This window comes from Mytilus galloprovincialis, chromosome 14 (assembly GCF_965363235.1).
Source record: "Mytilus galloprovincialis chromosome 14, xbMytGall1.hap1.1, whole genome shotgun sequence".
In the NCBI taxonomy this organism is placed as follows: domain Eukaryota; kingdom Metazoa; phylum Mollusca; class Bivalvia; order Mytilida; family Mytilidae; genus Mytilus; species Mytilus galloprovincialis.
Genome location: NC_134851.1, coordinates 60,615,052 through 60,641,839, shown reverse-complemented (window position 1 = coordinate 60,641,839; position 26,788 = coordinate 60,615,052). Strand labels below are relative to the sequence as shown.

At 32.3% G+C, this 26,788-nt stretch overlaps 1 protein-coding gene and 1 long non-coding RNA gene across 2 annotated transcripts; both read left to right on the top strand.

The window, feature by feature from the left end:
* Positions 1-6,172: 6,172 nt before the first annotated feature.
* On the top strand, positions 6,173-9,523 carry LOC143059562 (uncharacterized). The gene is made up of 3 exons (XR_012973514.1): positions 6,173-6,275; positions 6,999-7,648; positions 9,389-9,523. It is a non-coding gene; the product is annotated as an uncharacterized LOC143059562 (long non-coding RNA).
* Positions 9,524-12,645: 3,122 nt separating this feature from the next.
* LOC143058801 (peroxidase-like protein 3) lies at positions 12,646-25,594 on the top strand. Its single transcript, XM_076232246.1, has 8 exons — positions 12,646-12,756; positions 14,828-14,929; positions 18,783-18,944; positions 20,145-20,640; positions 21,608-21,835; positions 22,710-22,879; positions 23,554-23,656; positions 25,242-25,594. Exons 2-8 carry the CDS (start codon positions 14,902-14,904, stop codon positions 25,363-25,365), a joined length of 1,311 nt encoding a protein of 436 aa, XP_076088361.1. The 5' UTR covers positions 12,646-12,756; positions 14,828-14,901; the 3' UTR covers positions 25,366-25,594.
* The last annotated feature ends 1,194 nt before the right edge of the window (positions 25,595-26,788 follow it).

Sequence of the window (26,788 nt, the reverse complement as noted above, 5' to 3'; positions counted from 1 at the left end):
TCACGATAATAAGATAGTTTATATTGGATGAAAAATTATACTAAATAAAGATCATTGTTAAAAAAAAGTCCTTTCATACTGACAATTTCTATAGTATGAAATATGATCTTATATTTAATCTAAGATATAATAAGACAATTTCATCAGATGACCTATATAACACATACATATGATGAAGTGATATGTTCTGTGTGTTTCCGAAAGATATAAATGTTATTTAAGATTTTTATATTCCTTTTTTCTGTTTCTTTTGAACGTTTGACTTTTGACATGACTCGGTATTTATGCATTTCTTAATCGTTTGGGTTTTTTTTTACTTTAGGCGTTCTAGATGCAGGTTGGTCCTGATAACAAAGTTTTAACATTTTTTGTTTCCATTTTGTTTACGCTTTATCTTATACTTACTTTGTACTATCAAATTATTGTATGATATATACGATATGTATTATAAACTACAAAAGTTTTCTATCGGCGTCATAGTAGACTTAATTTCAACCACAAATACATTTTGTTGACATATTTTTGTCAAATTTACTATCAACTCCAGAACATTTTTATGCTGGCGTCTTTAGTAGGTTTTTTGGATATTGTTTTTATTATTTTGTAATCAGTTGTGGTGTTTGTTCTCTATCCCAAAAACTGACACATAAACCTACTATGACTGTTATGGTCCAATTTATATAAGGTTACTTGTACACTCTGTAATAAAATCATCATAAAATCTATCAATTTATAAAACCTGTTTACACAGTTTTGGATGCTGTATCCCAAAATCAGGCACATAAACATATTATAACTGTTTGGGTTGCTCAACCAATTTTGTTAATAGAACGGGTATAAAACAAATGCATACGATGTGGAGGTTAAGCTTCACCCTCAATCCATATGAAATTTACTGACCCCATTTATATCTCATTAGGTAACTAGTACACTATGTAACTAAAAAAATCTTCGTAAAATCTTTTAATTTTTAAAACCTTTTTTAAGAATTAGAACTTGACGATTTTTTTTAATTTTTTTTATGATTTCATGTTTATTTTAGTTCATGCCTCTTTTTTTGTTGATCTTGCTCATGTTATACAGCATAAGTAACAAACCGTTCAAAACGTTTAGCCATTCGTATTATTAGATTTATCAATAAATCGATAAGTTTTCATCTAGATCTGGACTTGTTACTTTTTTTTCCTTATTGTTCTCTGAACGTATCTTTCAGTGACCTCTAGCTAGAGGACATATTCTTTTTAAATTTTTGACTAATGTCAACCTGCGATATGAATTTGATCTAAACTTGGCGCATTTTTTGTAGAACTGTATTATGAAAGTAATTCAATTCAAACGCCTCATACCAGGCTGAACGGTCCTTCCAAACTGCTTTGGTTATTAATAGAATGTATGCTTAGTAGGTTAACAAATGATATCGGATATGTTCCTTACGTCGTAACTACAATCCTCTTCCCTTTCATGAATGAGACCTACCGAATTAGACTATTTACCGGATTTGTTATCACATAAGTAACACGACGGGTGCCACATGTGGAGCAGGATCTGCTTACACTTCCGGAGCACCTGAGATCACCCCCAGTTTTTGGTGGGGTTCGTGTTGTTTATTATTTAGTTTTCTATGTTGTGTCATGTGTACTATTGTTTGTCTGTTTGTCTTTTTCATTTTTAGCCATGGCGTTGTCAGTTTATTTTAGATTTATGAGTTTGACTGTCCCTTTGGTATCTTTCGTCCCTCTTTTTTAAGCCAGGAATCTCTATAAACATGATAAATATCATTACAAAAGGAATGCCAAAATGACGCAAGCAACATGAACTTTGGTTGTGTTGTTACCCTCCGTTTCAAGTTATGGATGTGTTCAGCATTCACATCAATATTACCCCATCTCCAATATAGTTGTTCCAGAGCAAAACACGAAGACTGTTATCCATTAATTGTCGTTCGTTGCTGCCCGTCATAATTGTTGCATTACACGTATAAATCAGTTGTTTTGCTTTCTGTTTTGAACTATTAAACCTCTGATAGTGAGTCCGGGATCCTGACATAATATTAACAATACCGTTAGCGGACATTCAGTTGAAATATATTTGAAATAAAACTTGCAAAATTGAATATATTTCGTCCCGATTCCAAGTTACTTTGACAGAGTTGTTGCCGTTCTGTTTTAGCCAAAATGTTTTAATTTTAGTTTTTGAAACCTTCCATGCAAAACCTGGTCACTTTTGTACAAGAAAAACGTGTTGGAAGTGTAGTCGGTATCATCTGTGTGAATGCGATGTAACCTTTGTCGAATATAATCTATCATCGAATGTAACGTGCTGTAAAAAAAACACATCGAACTAGTGGAGAAAAATAAAACATCTGGACAGGTTGAAAAATGCTGAAAATGCTTGCTTTGAATACAGGCAATAGTATTATACCTCTGTTGAAGTCATAAATCAATTGAGAGAAGAAAATTCGGGTTACAAAAAAATGGTGTTATAAAGAGACTCATAAAGGATGGGCGAAACATAACATTTCACGTAACAAAAGCACTAAAGTAAATATTGAATACAAAAATAGTTTACCTTTCTTATATAGTATTATCACGATAATAGGTTAGTTTATGTTATATTCAAGGGACAAAAATATTGATCGCAATGAAATGGAAATTTCCTTTCATATTTATGGTAATATAAGTATTTAATAAAATTTAGTATCCAAACTAAGGTGAATATTTCAATTTCATCATAAGTTATTGTAAAAATGACATTGACCTTAAGTTTTTTTACACCACTTTAATAAATCTAGGTACAAAACATATCTGCACCTGAAAAGGTTATTATTACGTAGGACCTTAATAGGTAACTGTTATAAATACTGTGTTTCAGAAAGAAAAATGCATAATTTTAGATTTATAAGTTGTTGTTCTCTTAAATAAAGATGCTAAATAAAACATACACTTTGATACTGATCACTCATTTACACACCTAGTACAGTGGTTTAGCTGCAGTGGGTTATGAATTATTTCAGTGTTTTGTGGTTAAAATAATACAAAATCTGGACATTCGATTTTTTTTTAGAAAAAAAGCGTTATGAAATAGATTCGCATGGAAATTAGTTTGTGTATATCTTGTGTATGTTCATGCATGCATATTTAATACATATGTTCCAGACCATATGAGAACTTAAACCGTACGCGTACGGTCTGGGCCGTGTGCGTACTTTAACGAAATAAGCATACGGTCTAACTAATTCTAAGAAGCTAGTCAAGTCAATTAGATACAAATGTATATTACAAATCAACATAACTGAAATTCTAATTTTATATAAAAAGTTCAATTGTAATTGAAATAAAAACTTAAAATTTTAGCTATTTAAAAAGTCACGTTATTGTATTATGTAAATCTCTTAAAAAAGAGGGACGAAAGATACCAGATGGACAGTCAAACTCATAGATTGAAAATAAACTGACAACGCCATGGCTAAAAATAAAAGGACAAACAGACAAATAATAATACAGAAGACACAAACTAAAAAACAAAAGACTCAGCAACACGAACCCAACAAAATGGTGGGGGTGATCTCAGGTGCTCTGAAAGGGTAAGCAGATCCAGCTCCAGATGTGGATATTTACTTTATTCATCTTATTATTATAATATTCGTAAAACTCAATAAAACTTTCGATAAATATTTGTCCTAATACTACCTGTATGGTCCAAATACATGCATGTATTGTCCAGCTCGTATCAGACCGTACGCGTATGGTCAAACCGTACAAGTTTACGTATACGGTCCGAACCGTACGCATACGGTCCAAATATTCATATGGTCTGGAACACATATATAAGACTCCGATCGACGTTCGGTCTCAACTGTCAAAAACTGTTATTTTCTGAAATAAGTCTAAGTTTTCGTCATTGTTATTCAAAACTTTGAATTTTTCGAAAAACTAAGGATTTTCTTATCCCAGGCATAGATTACCTTAGCAGTATATGGCACAACTTTTGGGAATTTTGGATCCTCAATGCTCTTCAACTTTGTACTTGTTTGGCTTTATAAATATTTTGATATGAGCGTCATTGATGAGTCTTATGTAGACGAAACGCGCGTCTGGCGTACAAAACTATAATCCTGGTACCTTTGATAACTATTTATTCAAAAAAGGAAAACAGGTATCCTTGATATTTATGTACAAAATGGGTTTTTCTTCTCTATAGTTGTATTTTTTTTATTCGATTCAAGGGATAAGACTACAAAACAACTATCAAATTGTGTAGATTTCTATGGAAATTTATACATGGTAGGCTACGCCATTAAATATCATGAATACAATTGATAAGCGTTGATTCTTGAAAAAAAACATGAATTAACGCGTATCCATTGTGTCTCTTACTAAAAGTTTAGCCTATATCGCCTCTCTTTTAAAAGGTAACTTTTTTTTAAAGCAATGCCATCAGTGAACATTAATTGGTAAATTGTCCAATTAAAATTTGAAGAAATTTTTCACAAACAAAAAACAATTGAATAAAACATACTCTAGAAAAAAGACACTACGGTTAATGGCTATGCTGATAATGTAGCCCAGTAGTCAGCACTTCGGCATTGACATGAATATCAATAATGTGGTCATTTTTATAAATTTCCTGTTTACAAAACTTTGAATTTTACGAAAAACTAAGGATTTTCTTATCCCAGGTATAGATTACCTTAGACGTATTTGGCACAACTTTTTGGAATTTGGTATCCTCAACGCTCTTCAACTCTGTACTTGTTTGCCCTTATAAATATCTTGATATGAGCGTCACTGATGAGTCTTATGTAGACGAAACGTGCGTCTGGCGTACTAAGTTATAATCCTGGTACATTTGATAACTAATTATATTGGTGTTCTTGTGAATTACTATCATGAATAAACTCATCAAAGATACCAGGATTGAAACCTTGTTTTTGCACCAGACGCGCGTTTTGATCACAAAAGACTTACCAGCGACATCTGACTAAAAAAAAGACTACCATCAAGCGCTTGACGTTGTCCGTAATAATAGTTTTATTAAATCAGTGTGTTTTCTTTCATTTTGAACTTTTATACCCTGGATCCCGCCACAATATTTTCAATACCATGCGCACACCTCCGGTTCGAATTTATTTCAAAAAAAGTATGCGAAGTCAAAAATATTTCATCAGGTCTAAAGTTTACTTGATTAAATGCAATTGAATTTTTTTTTTTAAAGAATAAGTTGTATTTAAACAGGCATAAACAAACACGTAATACAGATTTATTTAATAGAGTTTAAAGATACCAATTGATTTTCAAACTCATAAGTATAAGAAAATAAACTAACAAGGACATGCATGGTAAAAAAAAGAAAAATAAACTACAAAATGACAAAACAACAAAGTATACAAAACACCACATAGAAAAGTAAAGGCTAAATACTTAGGAACACGAACATCGGAAAAAAAACATCCTGCCCCTCAAGGCTACATGTGGAGCCCATCGTGTTGCTCATACAAGTACAAACCCGATATGTGTAAGAAAAAAAAAGAAGGAAAATCACCAAAGTACTGAACTCAGAGGAAAATCTAATCGGAAAGTCCATATCACATGGCAAAATCAAATGACAAAACCCATCAAAATCAAATGGACAAGAACTGTCATATTCCTGACTTGGTACAGGCATTTTTAAATGTAGGAAATGGTGGATTAAACCTGGTTTTATAGCGTTAAACCTCTCACTTTGATGACAGTCTCATGAAATTCCGTTATATTTACAATGATACGTGAACAAAACAGACATAATAAATAAAATAGTCAAAATATGGGTACAGCAGTCATCATCGTGTAACAGTTTTGAAAGGAACTATTTAACAGAACACAAAAACATCTATAAATGATGATTTGATGTATGTACTTAAAAGGTGCATAAGACAAACAGTACAAAATCAACATTAATAAGTCATACGATTCAATTACATTAATCATATGATTTAGTTTTTGTTTTATAGATAAGGTATTTAAATGCCATTATATTGACCACAAAACAAAAGCTATGCATATGTGTGTCTTTTTCCTTTAAATATCTAAAGTACATGCAATATTTGGTAAAGGTACTAGAAACATTTTGCGTTTGTATTTAAATAATTTACATCGCTGACTAGAAATATGCCAAGTGAATACATGTGCATTTGGTTGACATTTTGTGTCGTTTGAATAACATAAACTGGCAGATAACCCGTTAACCAGTATAGCATTACAGTTGATGGCGTTAACATAAGAATAAGAGTCTCACAGGTATTTCATAATTAATTGTATATTTAAAAGATATTAGGTGATGACTATTCCATTAGAAATTTTATAACAAAATCGCTCGAATATTATTTTTTAAGGTTGGATTTTTTCTGTTTTTTTCTTCTTTCTATTTTCTGCATTAAAGGGGGAGATTATTAATTTTTAAAAGTCCCTTTAGCAATATCATGTATTTGTTTATTTTGTTATTATTATTATTATATGTTTGTATTATTTTTTTCAATTGTTTGTCTTATCTCAAATAGATTTACGATGTTTGTAGTTTTACTTTTACTAATCTTATGCTCAAATTATGTTTTCAATCTCAAGTAGGTATAAAAAAAAAGAACAAAACCAGTAATGCGGAAAATTAACATATGTTTTTCGTTTTGTTATTTTCCATCAAATCCTTCTATGAAATCTGATGTTGGATTATTTGCGTGTGTATATTACTATTTAAATATGGTAAAAAATTCCAGAATGTAACGAAAATTTATGAGAATTTTATTTTAGGACAGAAATGCATTGTATAAACCTAAGCTGTATTTCACAAACTTTAACATAATGTTTGACCTCAATGCTGTTTAATTGCTTACTCTGTCTTGGCCTTTTCATTTTTTTTATTCGAGCATCACTGATGATTCTTTTGTAGACAAAATGCGCGTCTACAATTCTAAATCATAAGCCAAGTATCTTTGGTGAGTATATTTCTTTAAAAATATTTGACAGAATGGTGATTTCACTGAAACCTTTGCTAGTGGTGATCGTTTTTACTGTCGTGTTTGAATGTCACAAGTGGGAAACTTTTGCGAAAAGAAACAAGCAAAACATTCAAGCACTGGATTTTCCGAAACTTCTGCAGATGAATGAAGATGCATACAGACCAGAAAATAAGCGAAATATTTGGGATGAAACAAATGACCTTTCAGAACGACAACCGGATGAACGTCCAGTTGTTGAAACACGTTTTACAAGCCCTTACGAAAATCCGACTTTTTATTCAAATTCACTCCATTCTATAAAAAGGGTTATGAATGGAGAAATAATTGATGATCTTCAAAAACGTCATCCTGCTAAACATCTAGACGCTTACTCAAGTGCAAATTCCGCTTCCGATAATTATAGACAGAGGAAAGAGAAACCAAATAGACAGATTGATTTTTATTCTTTTCCTCCAATCGAGTCAAATACATGGGACAATCAAAATAGACAAAAACGGCACAAGCGCTCTGCTTTCAATATAAATGCACTGGTAGCAAATCTGAAAAAGCTAAAACAGCAGAAATCACAACAGGGAACTTCACCTTCAAATCTAAAGACAGATGCGCAAAAATACAGGGATGGTTACGGAAGAGATCGAAAAACTAATTTCCTTTTTGGTAAGATAAACTTTTATTAGCTATTTTAATCGTGATTGACTTTGTTATCTTAAATGACCAATGTGTAGATACAGGAATTCATAATTAGATTTTTGAGAATGTCCAGGCAAAATTTTAAGGGATGTATAAAGTATGCTTTCTTTAGTTTAGTAAAGTTGATAATTCCCATGTTTGATTAATTTGTTTGTCTGTAATTTTCAGTTATGTGCATTTGCTACATTATCTTCAATATTTGAAATATTGAAAGGTTGATACATGTACAACCTTTCGTTTTAAAGTTTAAAAAATAGAACTATCAATGTGGGGTTCGTGTTGTTTATTTCTTTAGTTTTCTATGTTGTGTCATGTGTACTATTGTTTTTCTGTTTGTCTTTTTCATTTTTAGCCATGGCGTTGTCAGTTTGTTTTAGATTTATGAGTTTGACTGTCCCTTTGGTATCTTTCGTCCCTCTTTTGATAAAAATTATAATAAACACATATAGTATAACATGTATAATCCAACCCAAGATATAGCGTTTTTACAAAGTTGTTAATTTGTTAACATTTACTTATTTATTGAAAGTCACATGCTTCTGATACATAAATATGGGATGATAATACAATGGACATACATCAGGTACTAGCATCATTAATTCATGCAAAAATACTGATATCTTCACAATTTAAACATTTGTGCTAATGTTAAGACGGATTTTGTCTAAAAAGGAAGTGGCCGCACGTGTGTTCATTTTTAATATGTAAATATATGTTGTATGTAATGTTAATACATAATATATATAAATGTTGAGAATAAACAGGAACACGGCCAGTTTCATTTCAGACAAAAAAATCATCTGAAAGGTGACGTTAAATCGTATATTTGATAGATTGTTTATATTTAAGCTTGAATTTGAGCGTTTGTTATGACCAAGTCATTTAAAATTTAACAATAATCAATTGAATCGAATGTAGAAGATACTTAGGTGATAAAAAAATGTCAAACATCTTTCATCAGATGTGCTTCGAATTTAAGGCCGAAATTAGCCTTTACCGAACCTTTTACTATTTACAAAATCAAGCAGTTTTCTGTCTTTTTGGTCCGATTGTTGTCTGTTTGACATATTCGCAATTTCCATTCTCAATTTTACTGATTTTGGGATATTACAATGTTTTGAAAAAATCAATAGTCTATCTCTAATGAAAATAAAATTGCTAAAACTACTAAGTTTTAGAGAAATGTTTTATCCCCTCAAAAAAGGGGATGCTTAATTTATCTAAGTTTTGTGTCAATAAAATAAAGACAATCGAGAGTTATTCTTCGTGTACTAAAAGTTCATTCCTATATAACGTTGTATATATCAATCAACAATTTATGATATTAAGCTTTTTAACTTTATTCAATTTTTTACCACTATAACCAAATGGGAAATGCATGTACCCAGGTTGATGATTCACGTAATTAATTGGAGTTTTTTCCCTTTTGTGTTAGCTTTTGTGTACTAGAAATAAATATTTCCCTCTATACAATTCCAAACGTGCATCATTATCAAGGTTTATTCTCACAACTTTTCGAGTTGTTACATTGGTAATATGTTGATGACGATGATTGTACATTGGTTTTAACGTTTAATGCGATATTTAAAATTGAGAAAGGAAATGGGGAATGTACCAACATGCATTAAAGGATGATATGTTAATGCAATATGAGTATGAACTCTGAACAACACGCTCATTCTGACTTTTTACGTGCTTTTTCACAAGGTAACAGTCCACAGGATGACATGCCAACGTACTGGGATATAAATGAACTGGTAGCTAATCTGAAAAAGCTAACACAGCAGTCATTACAACAGAGAACTTCACCTCCAGATTTTATGTCCGATGTGCAAAAAGACAGGGATGATTACGACAGAGATACTAATTTCCGTATTGGTAAGATAAACTATTTTTGGCTATTTGAATGAGTGACTTTGCTATATTAAAAGATGGGCGAAAGAAACCATAGGGACAGTCAAACTCATAGATCAAAAATAAACATACAATGTCATGGCCAAAAAAAGAAAAAGACAAACAGACAAATAATTATACACAAGACACACTATAGAAAACTCAAGACTAAGCAAAACGTACCCACCAAACACTGGGGGTGACCAAGATGTAGGAACAGGAATTCATAATACGCTTTTCGAGAACGTCCATGCAAAAATATATATATATAAAAATGATAACATTATTTGTAGGAGAAAATATGCCAGTCTTGGGTGACAACTTCCGTCAGGGATTTCTTTTAAGAAAGCCAAATAGTAACTCTGTCAGTACAAAAAGATGTTCAAATACCTCTACATTCTTTGCAAAGACGTTTGGTGGAAAGTAAGTATTATACCACTAGGAAGTTTCAGAACCTAAAGGATTCTGGGTTATTACAGTTTTCTTTCCCAAAATGGTAGAAAAACGTTACACGATTGGTCAATGTGAAATGTTAAAGACGTCGTTAGACAATCGCAACACTTTTGTGTGGGCTTTCTCAAATATAACCCGGAATGCATTATATTCTGATACGACTTATTGTTTTCTGCAAATAAGCTAAGTATGACTTATTTTCTGTCATTGAAAAATTCATTCTTTAAAAGTATCTTCCTGAAAATACAAAAGAACACGTAAAGACGTAATGTGAATAATAATCAATCTTTGTTTTTAATTTTAGAAGTGACGTGATGCTTTCTGAGATCTGGAAAGAATGGTACCGAAAACATTGCAAGACAGAAGCCAATCAGAAATGCGATGAAAACAATCGTTACGCCTCAGCGAATGGTTCTTGTAACAATTTAGATCACCCATCTCTGGGTGTGGCTAACAGTAACCAAGGGAGATACGTCCCAGCAGAGTACAATGATGGTAGCATATTTATTGATCGTGTTTCAAAAACAAATATCAACTTTTAAGGCAAATTGCTGAATTGCATATTTAACAGTTAGAAAATAATCACGTGGTATAATACACATTACAAAATTATTGCCAACATTCTGAATAGGATCCTTGTTTGTCAAATTCGACAACTATATTTTTGATTGGCTAGTCTTTATGATATTTAAATATGCAGCCTAAATTTATCATACATACTACGGTGACATACAATTCCTACGACATCCGTCACTCAAACAGATCTTGTCTAAAAATATAACTTTATTAACCAGAAAATCCAAACAGATATGTTGAATAAACTATCATTTTTCATTTAGGGCTCTTTTATACCTATATGGTATGTGTTTTTCTCATTGGTGAAGATCGTACGATGGCATATTATTGCTAACATCCAGTTCATGTAAAGTCGGTTTGATATTTGTCTAGTTACACATCATCACATCTCCTACTTATCATAAGCATGTCTGGTCATATTTTATCGTAGGATTCAACGAACCACGAAGTTATGGCAAGTATGGTACCAAGCTACCAGAGCCAAGAGTTATAAGTAATATGCTATTTAAACCACAGAAATCAACGAAACTCTCGCAGGATCTCACGATACTTCATATGGCATGGGGTCAGTTTATGATACATGATGTGATAAAGACACCTATATCAAAAGGTACGACAAATAAAGTACTGTACCAGTTTAATTTCAAGGTTTTTAATTTCTTAATCTCAAATGTTTCTATCTAAGGCAAATATGATGTCAATTGGGAGTGCATTGCCCTAAATGTACTTTGGAAGGAAATGTACTGTAAAACTTACGTGATTGAACCCCATTTGATATTTTAGGGTTTAAAGGTTATAGACCAAAACGAATAGTGGACTGCTTTCTAAAATATATGAGGTTAAAGGTTTTCGACCAAGAATATTAGTTACATAGTGTGCTAGTGACCTAATACGGTATATATGGGGTCAAGTAAATTCCATATGGGGTGAGAGCGAAGCTCGAATCCCCATATTGAATTTACTGACCCCATATATACCGTATTGCGTCACTAGCACACTATGTAACGAGTTTATCTTACCGACTATCTTAACGTGTTAAATTTGTGACCTATCAAAATGAGCAAGTCTTCAATACAGTTAGCATATAAACATGATGCCAACAATGACAACTTGTTAGATTTAAATATGTTTTCTGAATTTATTTCACTTTATCATCACTTTCTTCGTCTGTTGAAACCTTTTAGATTTTTTCTCGGTACTGTTTTGTTTTTCTAAAGGGACGTAACACCACTACTAACCGTGTATGAAATAAGCCCCGCCTCCTTATTACCTTATATGGATTATAAAGGGACGTAACTCCACTACTAACCGTGTATGGAATAAGCCCCGCCTCCCAACTAACCTAATCTTGAATATACACGGTTTCCACGAGGACGCTTTTAACCAATCATATTCCTAGAAATGTATAGGAGGTAAGATAAACAACTATACACTGCTTTCAAATATTTATGGGGTTAAACGTTATCGATCAAAGACAATGATATACCGCTTTCTAGTAGTTTGTAGGTTAAAGGTTATCACCCGAAAAACAATGATACACTGCTTTCTTAATTTTAGGGGTTAAAGGGTCAGATATACAATGCTGCGATGAAAACGGTGGAAACAGGTAACACATTTATAAACATTAGAAATAGGCGAAAGATACCAGGGTGGCATTCAAAACTCATAGGTCAGAACTTTCAAAATCAATGCGCTTAATACACATCAATACACATACATTTAATCTTTGAGTTGCAAGTTAAATGTTTTTCAGACTTAAAAACCAACTCAACTTTAGCAGGATCTCACGATACTTCAAATGGCATGTAGACACGCATGGGTATTGTTTTAGGAACGATAAGTATGTAGACCTTTTTATAATTTGTCACCAAAAATCTCTTTATTACTAGCATGTGGTGTTTAAATACCAATTTTCATTTCCAAGTTTAAAAATCCACATGATATTCATTGACATATTAAATTTACAGTCCCGATATTATTTGACTTACTTATTTTAAAGTCCTGATTGCTTAATCATTTTATTGCTTAATCATTTTACAGTCCTGATTGCTTCAGTTTATCGATTCCACCAAATGATCCTTACTTCAGCAATGATCGTCGATGTCTGAATTTTGTCAGATCGCTTCCAGGAAAACCAGACGAAGATTTACAAGGTTAGTTTGGGGTTTGTTGTTTTATTCCAGCCTACTGTAGAATAAGGCTTACAATTGTCCTGTCTAGTTTCTCGTCAGTCCGTCAGTACTTTGTGTTCAAATAAATTGGCTAAGAATGTTTATCATGAAACAAATCACAAGAACTTGAATCGTAGTATATAAATAAAGGCAACAGTAGTATACCGCTGTTCAAAACTCATAAATCCATGGACAAAAAACAAAATCGGGGTAACAAACTAAAACCGAGGGAAACGCATTAAATATAAGAGGAGAACAACGACATAACACCGAAACGTAACACACACAGAAACGGACCAAGCATCAGACAAAACACCACGAGAATAACAAATATAACATGAAAACCAAATACATGAATTTGGGATAGACAAGTACCGTGCCACGTCTTATCTCAATATCTCAAAAATAAGAGAAAACACAAACGACTCAACGTTAAAATGCAACACACACAGAAACGAACAATAATATAACAATGGCCATCTTCCTGACTTGGTACAGAACACTTTTAAAGGGGAATAAAAGTGGTGGGTTGAACCTGGTTTTGTGGCATGCCAAACCTCGCACTTTAATGGCAAAGTTAAATATAACATTGAAATGACAACATAATATTACAGGACTACAATACAAATAAATAGGAGAACATATTAGACAAAGAAAAACATGATTAATAGATAACAAAAAGCATCAGGTTTAAAATACAATACGCCAAAAACGCGCCTTGTCCACACAGGACTTACAAGTGACGCCCAGATATAAAAGATCGAAAGTGAAAAAAGTACAAAGTTGTACAGCACTGGAGATCAAAAGTTGAAAAGGTTTCGCCAAATACGGCATTGTTTTTATGCCCGGGATAAGAACATTCTTATTATATAGAACAATTCATGCTATTGCAAACAGTAAATTTTATCAAATGAATATGAAAGAGATATACATAAAGAAACTGAAGTATTAACTAATTACAGAAAACTAAACCCGAATACATAACGCCCAGATATAAAAGATCGAAAGTGAAAAAGGTACAAAGTTGTACAGCACTGAAGATCAAAAGTTGAAAAGGTTTTGCCAAATACGGCATTGTTTTTATGCCCGGGATAAAAACATCCTTATTATATAGAACAATTCATGCTATTGCAAACAGTAAATTTTAACAAATGAATATGAAAGAGATATACATAATGAAACTGAAGTATTAACTAATTACAGAAAACTAAACCCGAATGCATAATGCTATTAAAGTTTAACACAGAAAAGACACACCCGAATCAGTCCAGGCGTCAACGTAATTACAAAAATGTGACGTCACATACGATGGCGAAAAGGTTCAAACGTTATGCCACATTTGAATTTATGAAATTTAAAAACAGCATGACGTCACATATGAAAAACTATCAAAGTGAGATAGAATTAGGATTGATTTAAGATTATATCAGAACTAAATACTGATAATTAATTTAAACAAAATACACCTGTCCATAATGAAGTGAATGTTGTTTTTTTTTTGTTAGATTAAAGATTGTAGCCTATATTGCATGGTTCACTAAAAATAGAAATGTCAAAGGGGAAAACTGATACACGATGAGGTTTTCGTTTTTAATTAATCATTACATTTTCAACACCGAATTACAATTTTGACCTGGCTTAAACGGAATAGAAAAAGAAAAAAGTAAAGGGCAATCCGGGCTTTGTTTCATTTGAAAACATATTGTTCATCTGTTAAAACGTGTATAAAAAAGGAGATGTGGTATGGTTGCCCATGAGACAACTATCCACAAGTGACCAAAATGACACAGAAATTAACAACTATAAGTCACCGTTCGGCCTTCAAAAATGAACAAAGCCCATACTGCATAGTCAGCTATGAAAGGCAATGAAATGACAAATGTAAAACTCATTAAACGAGAAAACTAACAGTCTAATTTATGTACAATAAAAATAACGAAAACTAAATATGTAACACATCAACAAAATTCAACAACATATTCCTTCATATGTAAATTTACAAATGTTATCAAAATATTAATCGTTTTATATCAATTTATTTTCGCCATGTTAGGTATAAGAGAACAAATAAATGAAGTAACATCATTTTTGGATGGTTCCGTCATATATGGCTCTAGTGAAGAGCAGATGAAGGATTTGAAGATGGGTTATAAAGGTAAATAAAAATGTTAACCATATATAAAGACACAGTTCATAAATGAGAAAACTAACGGCCTAATGTATGTACACAAAATGAACGAAAACCAAATATGTAACACATAAACAAACGATAACCACTGAATTACATGTTCCTAACTTGAGACAGGCACATGCATACAGAATGTAGCGGTGTTAAACATGTAAGCCGGACCAAACCCTCCCCTAACCAGGGACAGTGGAGTAGCAGTTCAACATAAGAACGAACTATAAAAATCAGTTGAAAGTTAAGTTAACTATCGATGTTGGTATAATATAGTATCGCCTTAGTTTATCCATCCTGATGTTACATTTTTTAAATGTAATCATTCCGTTTTGTATGATGTCATAATTAATAAATTCATGTTTGGTTTTATTATTATGAAAAGTTGTACAATGTTGTACCATGTCAACAATTTATATAGATGATGGACATTCACTTTGCGTTTAAGGATTCTTCGAATTTCTATTATTATATATGGATTGATATTAAAATAAGAACAAATGATATGCTTGCTAATACGACAAATCTTTACCAAAAACAAGTGACATACAAGTTATTAGAAACTATAGTTCATTGTATGGCCTTCAAATCTTCAAACATTAGCAAAACCAAAATCACATAAGAAAAAAGGCAATGTAACACATGTAAAGCAATTCAATAATATCAGATTATTACATGGCATTTTTCATATCGCATGTATTATCAGCCCTAGGTTCAATATCAGCCCAAGAGCCGCATAGCTCGAGGACTGATATTGACGAGGCCTGAAAATACATGAGATATGAAAAATGACATGTTATGATCTTTTTATCATATCCTTCAACAATGAAGAAAAATCACAGATATTGATCCTTTTACGTGGTTCCAAAATAGAAGTTCAAACATTGAAAAGTTCACGAACGTCAGACCGCAGATTTAGTACATTCGATATAAAATCTTTCTCATCATATGCCTCAACAGAGAATAAAAATTTATGGACGAATCGACAAAAAAAAATAATTCAACAATATTCCTGTTAGGAAAAGTCAACTTTTTTAAAGTAACTTTCTAATTATGTTTGAAACTTTTTATACAGTAAAAATGCAGTTATTTATTTATTTTTATTTCTGTTTTTTATTATTTTACACAATATACTTTTCAGTTTCCAAATAATTGTTTTTTGCACTACTTTGTAATGTTTTTTCACTGAAAACGTAGCATTGGGGTGTATTTTCCAGAATTTGTCGAGTATGGCCGGAATGCCATGCGAAAACGTTGCGGAAAGGCATGTGATAACAATTGAAGCATGTGATAAACTTTTCATATCAGCCCGCTAAGCACCAATTCGAAAAATATGGAGTTTACGTTAATTTAATGTTATTATCATACAGTAAAAATCATATGTTATTCAGTCTAAGTATATGATAATCAGCATGATCAAAGGTACCAGGTTTATAATTTAATACATAAAGGCAACAGTAGTATACCGCTGTTCAAAACTCATGAATATATGGACAAAAAACAAAATCGGGGTAATAAACTAAAACTGAGGGAAACGCATTAAATATAAGAGGAGAACAACGACAAAACATTAAAATGTAACACACACAGCAACGGACTAAGCATTAGACAAAATCCGATGAGAAGAACCAATATAACATCAAAACCAAATACATGAATTTGGGATAGAAAAGTACCGAGACACGTCTTATAGTAATGTGAATTCACACATAATACGCCAGACGCGCGTGTCGTCTTCACAAGACTCGTCAGTGATACTCAGATCAAAATAGATATAAAGCCAAACAGGTACAAAGTTGAAAGCATTGAGAACCCAAATTCCTAAATCTAATGCCAAATACGACTTAGGAAATATATGCCTGGGATTAGGAAATCCTTAGTATTTCGAAAAAATCATATTTATGTAGACATTCAATTTATGAAAAATTATCCTATGATTAATATGCAATTCAACACCGAAGTGTGACTACTGAGCTGGTGATACTCGCGGGTATCACCTCAAACAAGAAACCAAAGGATAAATTCATATACTAGTATGTACAAAAATTATAAAAAAACAACCTTATATGCAAAAACAGACGACAACCACTGATTTACAGGTTCAAGACTTGAAGTTTGGTCCAGACATAATGAGGCGGGTTTTTTTTTAAATGATTTTATTTCTTGTCATGAAATTTTAAAATGATACTTCGTACGCTTTTTTGGTGATCTTCAACAGCCATTTCCGGTTTAATAATATTTTGACTTGTTCGGCATTCTCACGTAATGAACTAAAATATATTTTTCACATAACTTCTATTTGATAAAATACATAACTATAGCCAATATATATTTTGATAAATATATTTGGATAATGTCTAAAGTAGAGCTCCTTCTGTTGGTTTTTTTTGGGTTTTTATATACTTTTTTTATAGATATAGGAAGATGTGGTGTGAGTGCTAATGAGACAACTCTCCATCCAAATAACAATTTTAAAAAGTAAACCATTATAGATCAATGTACGGCCTTCAACACGGAGCCTTAGCTACAACAAGCTATAAAGGGCTCCAAAATTACTAGTGTAAAACCATTCAAACGGGAAAACCAACGGTCTAATCTATATATAAAAAACGAGAAACGAGAAACACGTATAAATTACATAAACAAAGGACAACTACTGTTCATCAGATTCCTGACTTAGTACAGGTGCAAACATTTGCAGCGGGATTAAACGTTTTAATGGTACCAAACGTTCTCCCTTTTTCTGAAAAATGCATTTAAATTATAAATCTGTAAACTGTCATCTGAGTGTTCATTTGGTTACCCGGCCGGATAGGGTAAACCAAGATATATCTGACACTATAATTTGTTTTTGTTGATAAAATAGTTTGAACCAGTACAAAAAGTTTCCTTTATATGAAGTGTTTTACTTTCAAGTTTAAAAAAAGTGGGAGAGGTGGTGTTTATTGTCAATGAGTCAATTTTCCAACAGAGTTCAATGAAGTGGATATAACAATTACAGGCAACAATGAAAAAAGCAAGAATCATTTAGTCTAAACGTCCCCGACAGGAATATTATGAAATTATTCAAACAGCCTGAAAATGTTCAAAACAATAAATGAAAACAATAATTGATAATAAATTGCAAAAATAACAACCACTTATTTACAGGCTCATAACTTGAGACAGCTAAAAATAGAATATATATATGAAGTATGTGGATAAAGTTGTTATTTATGTGAATACAGTGTAACCTGCCTAAACCGACACCTGAGTATTGCAACATCCTGCTTTAATAGACACATTTTTATGGTCCCCAAAATATACCTATCCTTGTAGAAAAAAACCTAAGTATTCCGACAATCTGCTTTATCCAACATTTATTCTGTTCCCAAAGTGTCGGATTAGACAGGTGACACTGTATTAACAATAACCTTATCCAGAATAGGAGATTTAGGAATTATGATTGCCCATATGTTCCTCGTTCATGTTTAGCACTTATGATGAGATGAAAGGGACTATTATATGAAGATATGGATGAGTTTCAGTAAATTGCAAAAAAAGGGTCAATACTACGCAAAAATGATTCGATAAATAACGATAGGGGTGGATCAAAGAATAAAAAATAATGGGAAGCAGAAATATAAAAAAAATAGAGAAAAAAAGCAAAAATATAGAAGAGAGAAAAATGTCTAACAAATAAAGACTATTGAACGACCCCAATCCAACCCTCACATGTTTTTTTTTTCTTTCAAATTAGCCTTATCGGTGATATGTGAACTTATATGAAAGTCTGCTAAAACATAATATTAAAATATCTTCTTCATATAAGTATGCATGTTTTTTACAGGTCTGCTAGCAACAAAAGAGTGTCCATTTTCACAGAGAGTCTCTAATTTTATGCGAAAACCGCCAATTGAAACAGAGGGTTGTAGGACTTTAGCAAAAGGACCTGACACGCCTTGCCTGGTGCTTTCTAAAGGAGATTACCATGATTACTGTCAAAAATCAGGTTAGACTATTTTACAAGTGAGACTAGACTGCGCTAGCTTTAAAGGCAGGTTTAATCCACCATTTTCTACATAAGAAAATGCCTGTACAAATTCAGATATATAACAATTGTTATCCATTCATATGATGTGTTTGAGCTTTTGATTTTGCTATTTGTACAATAACACATGACGGGATGTATAGAGCCACATCATATATGTAACAAAGAAACATAAACAGGCATATAGACAAAGCACATAGCAAAAATGAAAGACAAGCAACAAACACGTTTTCGAAGTTACACCAAAAGGCATATAAACAAAGCACATTAGCAAAAAATGAAAGACGAAAATACAAAAATAACATAAACAATAGTGACAGGATGTACTAGTACCTCAAGTATCTTAATAACAGTAAAACAAATTATCTAAGAAGCATAAAATGGTATTTATCATATTTAACATTGCTTTCGTATTTTTTTTATTATATTTATGTATGTTAAATCCACTCATAAATGATTGAAAGATTTTAAGCATTGGGACCGAATGACCAGATCAACATGGCTCTAAAGTATAATCGCGCGTTTTCCGTCATAATGTAAACGTTACATAGTTAGATATATAAAATGATTTTGTCGTTCAAAGTATGAACAAAATGTAGTTCTTATTTCTTTATTCACACCTCCTGGTGCAGGATTTTTTCACTGCACCGAAGACCTATCGGTGGCCTTCGGCTGTTATCTGTTCTTTGGTCGGGTTGTTGTCTCTTTGACACGTTCCTCCATTTCCATTCTTTTATTTAAAATCATCTGCAGAATGGAAATTAAAAGTTTACATTTCTTTCTTGTCGCTTGTTTATAGGTTACTAGTAATTGAGTATTTCTTCTAATAAAAGAGCCAGGTAAGTGGGGAGTTGAGAGGCCTTTTATATAAAAAAAAATCAAATATCAAAGGAAATATTATCACTCGATTTAAAAAAAACAAATCAGGACAGTATAACAAAAATACAACAATGATGAAAGGACAGAAAGTACAGTATGTGATAGGAATGTTGAATAGTGTTGGGAGAGCTTTTTCTCGTGTATTTGTTCTTTGGTCGGGTTGTTGTCTCTTTGTTGTTACTTTCTTACTAGTGTAAGTTTTTATGTTACTAGTTTCATATGAAATTTGAGACACCAGCATTTACAATGTTTTTACTTAATGGTTTATATATTGAAATTTAGGTGATAAGCGAGTTAACGTTGTCCCAAATCTATGCGCTTTACACAATCTTTTCATGAGATATCACAACAGAATGGCAGAGAGGCTTGCACAAGCTAATTTCATATCGTGGTCTTCAGATCAATTATTTGAAGAGACAAGAAAAATTGTTACCGCCATTTTACAACATGTAACATATAACGAATACTTACCGTTGGTTATTGGTAAAAAGAACATGATAAAATACGAACTATTTTCTGCGGAAACCGGTTTTGATACTGTCTACAACAAAATGGTGGATGCCACAGTCAAAAACAGTTTTGGAGCAGCTGCTTTCAGATTTGGACATTCTCAAATTACTAATTTCCAGTCAAGGATGAATTCTCAATACTACCGTTACTCCGAAACACCGATTGAACAGACATTTAACAGACCGAGAATGTGCACAGCACAACACGGGGAAAATATTCCTGATCTTCTAAGATGGCTGTTTACTGACAAGTCTGCAGAAGCTGATAGGTACTATTTTTTATTAACATACAGTGAAACCTGTTTTAGGAGACCACCTAAGGGAAAGCAGAAAAGTAGTCTCTTAAGACAGGTGGTCTGTTGATATAAGTTAAATGCACTGAAGCAGGATCAACATTTACTGGTCTTATAACATCGGTATTTTCTTAATGGAGGTGGTCTCTTAAGGAGGGTTGACTGTACTTTAAAAATAAACGAATGGCCCTCGATTGATTTTGTTTGTCCTTACTAGTCTTATGTTTCAACCATCAAACCCTGCGTGATTGTGTGTTTCAACATCTGGAGCTCATCCAAATTTGGCGTGGTTGGGTATTTACTAATTAAACCTCTTGACTCTGAAACCGACGTGGTTGTGTATCTGTACATCCTGCATTCAAAAGAACGGCATTTGTTAAAATTCTGCCACAAATGTATTTTATTTTGACTAAGTGTCCCCAGTCGGTCAAAACTTAGTGTATATTCGTGTACCCCGCACAGCCAAGTGCAACTCAATTGTTATTGGTAGTCGTTTAGGTATTGTGAAATTATTAGCGTTCATTGGATTAATATGTTCATGGAAACCACGAATTTAAATGTTCAACGACTTGCAATTTGCTGTATGAATAAATTCAAACTTTTGAAAACCACGAAATCAAATATCCGTGAAATTGCAAGTTTTCCTCAATCCACGAAAATTCCTACCCAAGAAAATAAATGAATCCACAGTTTACTTTTTCAAACACGTCATTTTTATTGTTTTACATTGTAGTTAGATTACTGATGCTGGTTTGCACAACAACTATCTAAAACATGAATGAAGAAGAAAATATAAATCCTCAGTTGTTTCGTAAATACATATTAGATAAGACTCTTCGTTTTAAAACGAACCTTGACAGTTTCAAGTAACCATGAAAATCACGAAACCATAATAAATAACATATGTTTGACTTTACAGATTATTATTGTAATTTTATTCCAGATACTTTGAATCTGGAGTGAGGGATAAATTATTTTCTAAACAACAAGGGAAAACCCTAGATTTGCCTGCTATAAACATTCAACGAGGACGGGACCATGGGCTCCCTGGTTACAACGCTTTCCGAAGATGGTGCAATCTTGCTGTGGGCTACAGTTTTGGGAGAAGAAATACATGGTCACTGTCCGACCATTCGTATTCAAATACACGACTTTTAAGGAAAATATATAGGTAAAGATAGTTTCTTTCGACGTTTTTGAATCAACTCACTTCTAAAAAGGACGTGTTATATTTTTTTCAGGACAAACGCAATATCAATTGTTATGAGAGGCAAAAGATACCATGTGAATATTCAAACTCAAAGTCGAAAAAAAACTGACAATAACAGGACACAAAACGATCAAAAATAAAAAAAAAAAAAAACTCAGCATGCAAACAACAGAGAATATAAAACTAGAGCAACAGGAATCTAACCCCAAAACCGGGTTAACATTTGAAAATGATTGTTGCATTATGAACGTAAGCAGGCTCTACTTTAAAAGTATAGATGTATTCTCATTCGGTCATCAATTGACACACTTCCTCAATTTTTCAGACTATTTATTTTATTTTTTTGTAAAATATGTAAACATAATAAAGGTATTCCCGTAACAGTTTGGACAACCGCAAAACTCATGTTGATAATAGTAATGAGTCATCTACTTTGACTTGTTTGTCACCGTCTATTCATAACATTGATTTTACGCTCACTCAGTCTGTTCATCCAGTACGGATTTTAATAGAATAATAGAGTAAAGTTCATATATGTTCATGAGAAGAAAAACAAAAATGTTTAAGCATTCAACATAAAATCAACAACAAGGTTCCGTCCTCTGCTAGTTATTAGTATAATTTAATTTATGCTTTCAGAACCTTTGGCGACCCCACATTCAAATTTCTATAACAAGTACGATAATCTATAGTTACCGAGGAACATTCACCTAGTTTGACCTAGTCAATTGATAGTCTCAGCGCGTAAAGAAACTGTCTCATCCATACTGTTTTGAAAACGATCCTATCTTAATATCAATTATAATGTAAAGTAGTATATTTTTTTTCTCGACAGACATCCAGATGATATTGACCTCTTTGTTGGTGGAATATCTGAAAATCACTTAACAGATGGAGTGGTTGGGCCAACATTTGCGTGTATCATTGGTCGGCAATTTAGAGATATTAAACTTGGAGACCGGTTTTGGTATGAGAATAAGTTTGCAGTTACAGGTTTTACTTTGGGTAAGTCAATTTAAAATATGGCTTTTGGATTGATTACGAAATTCAAATTATGATGTTACTGTATTGTATTTGAAATTTTGTGCACGTCTATCGGTAGTTTTACTGTAGCAATTGAATTGACATTTCGAGGTTCTTTGTTTTCGTCGTAATGATACACGCTTTTAATACATAAACGCAGCAATGACACTTGCTAATGTTATTGTTAACAGAACAGAACCGAGCGTTGGTATGTCCTTGTAAGCGAAGCGTAGACACGTGGTCCAATATCAATTTCAATTTTCAATTTCAAATATTAATTGCCGTATAAACTTTAAACATAAAGTTTGTGACATACAAAATAAGTAAACAATATAACTATAATTCACACATAACATATATGTATATATATATATACAATCATTCAATGTCCTCTGTACTCAGTTCTCATTACTTTTTGATGTAGGACCCTAATTTATTTACTTGTGATGGTGTTGATGGATTGAGCGTAAAAATATACTTTTCTTCATCAGATAAATCTTTAACAGAAAAGTATAACTCAAAATCGTTGTTTCTTAGTTCCCTTTTTAATTTACAATCTGATATAAAATGTCAATCCGAAAAGATTTCTGATATCTATCTCTAATAGACATTAATACAATCATGTAGGTGTAACATAATTTGTTTTATGAATGTAGATCAAGTGAACGAGATCAAAAAGGTGAAATTATCTCAGGTTATTTGCGAAGGAAGCGATGTAAATAGTGTCCAGGAAAACGCACTTAAAGCACCGTCATCCGAGTAAGTAATTTGAAGTGGAAGTACTTCCTTAATATACAACTGATCTTCAAATTTTTATGAGATGTTTGTGTGTCGAATATCCGTTCCGAAATTATCTACATAAACATTTTTAAGACTAATTTTATACAAGATGTATATATATATATTGATATAGCGTATTTTATTTAGTAAAATTGAGAATGGAAATGGGGAATGTGTCAAAGAGACAACAACCCGACCAAATAAAAAACAACAGCAGAGGGTCACCAACAGGTCTTAAATGTAGCGAGAAATTCCCGCACCCGGAGGCGTCCTTCAGCTGGCCCCTAAACAAAAGTGTTTCCTATATTCTACCTAACCAGCCACAATGGCAACAGTAAATAAAGACAACAGTAGTATACCGCTGTTCAAAAGTCATAAATCCATGGACAAAAAAAACAAAATCGGGGTAACAAACTAAAACTGAGGGAAACGCATTAAATATAAGAGAACAACGACACAACATTAAAATGTAACACGCACACACACACAGAAACGGACCAAGCACTAGACAAAATCCTTTGAGAATAACAAATATAACATCAAAACCAAATACATGAATTCGGGATAGATAAGTACCGTAATGTGAATTTACACTCAAAAATAAGAGAAAACAAACGACACAACGGAAACACGACGTTAAAATGTAACACACACAGAAACGAACTATAATATAACAATGGCCATATTCCTGACTTGGAACACATGCAATTTCCTTGTTGTCGTGATTTAAATTTATAAAGCTTAGTATTGCTGCTTACCTGCTTACCTGCTTACCTGCTCAGCATGCGGCACTGTTATTATAGACTGTTGAAATAGAATCCAGCATCACGTGATGATATATTTTTCTTTACTGTGATGATCCCGTAAAGTGATATATTTTTCTTTACTTCATTATGAAGAGGCACTTAACAAATTCGAATTCTCGTGTCGTTCAAGTACAGCTAGCATGCAATATCTCTTTTGTCGTATGCTTTGAACTTATCAAAAGTGTTCCGCTTTTTAAAGCTATAATCTAAGAGTTATTAGCAGAACCTGCTTCACATGCATTATCCGTTGTGTTTTTCGTGATGAGTAAAATTTCGATTAAAAAAGTCTATGAATGGTCAGCGCCTTGTTTCACAAACAAAAACTTACGCATCACAAACATTTCAGTATTACAAGCGATCAATTTTAGTCAAATTATTGTGTTGGTGAAAAGTGCACCAAAACAATAAAATCAGTTCTTGTCAATCTCTTTGACCTGTCAGCGTATCAGAATGTACTAAAAAGTAAACAACAAAAAAGTATACCGAATTCCACAGATATTCTAAACGTAAAGTCCCTAAGCAAATTGGAAATTCCACTACGCTCAAACACATCAAACTAATGGAAAACAACTGTCAAATTCCTGACTTAATACAGACATTTAGAAGATTGTGGATTAAATATTGTTTTAAAGATAGCTAGACATGTCATTTGTATAAGAGTCGCAAATAATTCTATTCTATTGACACGATTTGTGAAGAACACAAACAAAGGTTACAAAACATTATCTCATCAATGAAAAAAGAAGCATTTCTTACAGGAACCCTCGGCGTGAATGCAGTGATTTTCCAAACATCGACTTAAATAAATGGAAAGTGCCTGATAATGGAGAAACATTCACTATATTTGGAAAGACTTATCAAAAGAATGGCGGCATTGTGTGAACCTTCAGGACATGCCAGATCGTCTGATTCCGAAAAAAACAAGATACTGAATAAGACCTGTTTATTTATATTTATATTTTTATAGATAGATAAATATATATTCTGTGTGATGTTTGGAAATAAATTATCCTCGTAGTTTCATATTATTCGAATCATTTTCCTGACAAAATATATTGTAAGCCTATAGTTATGGCATTTGTAATAAAAATTTAAATTTAGACCATGATAATTTTTTTTTTCTTTCTTGTTTTCTTCATTGTAATCAACAATTTTAACTCAATATTAATCATATGTATATATCATAATTTATATTATTGACATATAAAGCTTTTCTTATTCTAATTTAAATTTTATCCTTCATTGATTTTTTTTATGTCGTCCCTAAAATGTAGTTAAACCAGAATGTTGATAAAAAACAACCTTCCGCAAAGTATGTTTTAAATATTATTAACACGATACCAACACTATCAATTTGAAGCACACAAAACCAATTACTTACAGGATATTAAAATGACAATAAAAAGGAGGAAACAAGAAAAATTGTTCACAATTTGTTCCTTTTTATGTAAATGCAATGCAATCCTCTTTCCTGCCAAGGTTTCTGCATCTTAAAAACATATATATGTAGAAAGGACAGCTAGTCAACCTTACAATCAAAGCGCGAAAGCGCTGTAAAGGCAGTTAATTACAGGTTGTGTGTATTTCTAGTCCAGTTATATCATTATCTTCCATAGAACAGAGGTGGTTTGTAGAATTTAAGATTTAGAGTTCTTTTGTACCTAGTTCACCTATATCTATAGTCTACTGTTTACAGTATATTTTCTGTGCCTCGCCATGAAATGCATTTTTAGCCATGGCCTTGTCAGTTTGCTTTAAATTTATGAGTTTGACTGTCCCTTTGCAGTCGGAAACCAGGTTGAAATAGAACAAAAGAATCGAAGCTCTCTATTAGAGAAGGCGATAAATGTTTACTGTATTGTTTACTATAGTGACAAATTTTTAAAAAGTTAATAGAAACAAACAAAACTGCAATTTTCTTCTCAATTACGAGGTGTTTTATTTCAAAAACACCATTTGCATAAGTTTTCAATTTATCTAGTACATAGTTAAGCAGAACAATTAGATATCAAGTCGACGACATGGGTATCTTTCAAGTTGAATGACAAAAATGCATAACCTCAGATTTTTTTGAAAAAATTACCACGGACGGAAAAGATATCAATCTATTAGTTCAGTAATTTTCGTGTCTGCCCTTCCATTATGTGACTGAAGAAAAAATTCCAAAAAATAGGTAACAATTGTATCGAAAAGAGAAAATCGAGTGCACCTTTTTATGTTAGGGCGTGTTTGAGTTGAGTATTTTGTCTTGATATCGTTCAAAGTAAGAATATTTCATACATCGTCTCGCTTCAGATTCTATCAT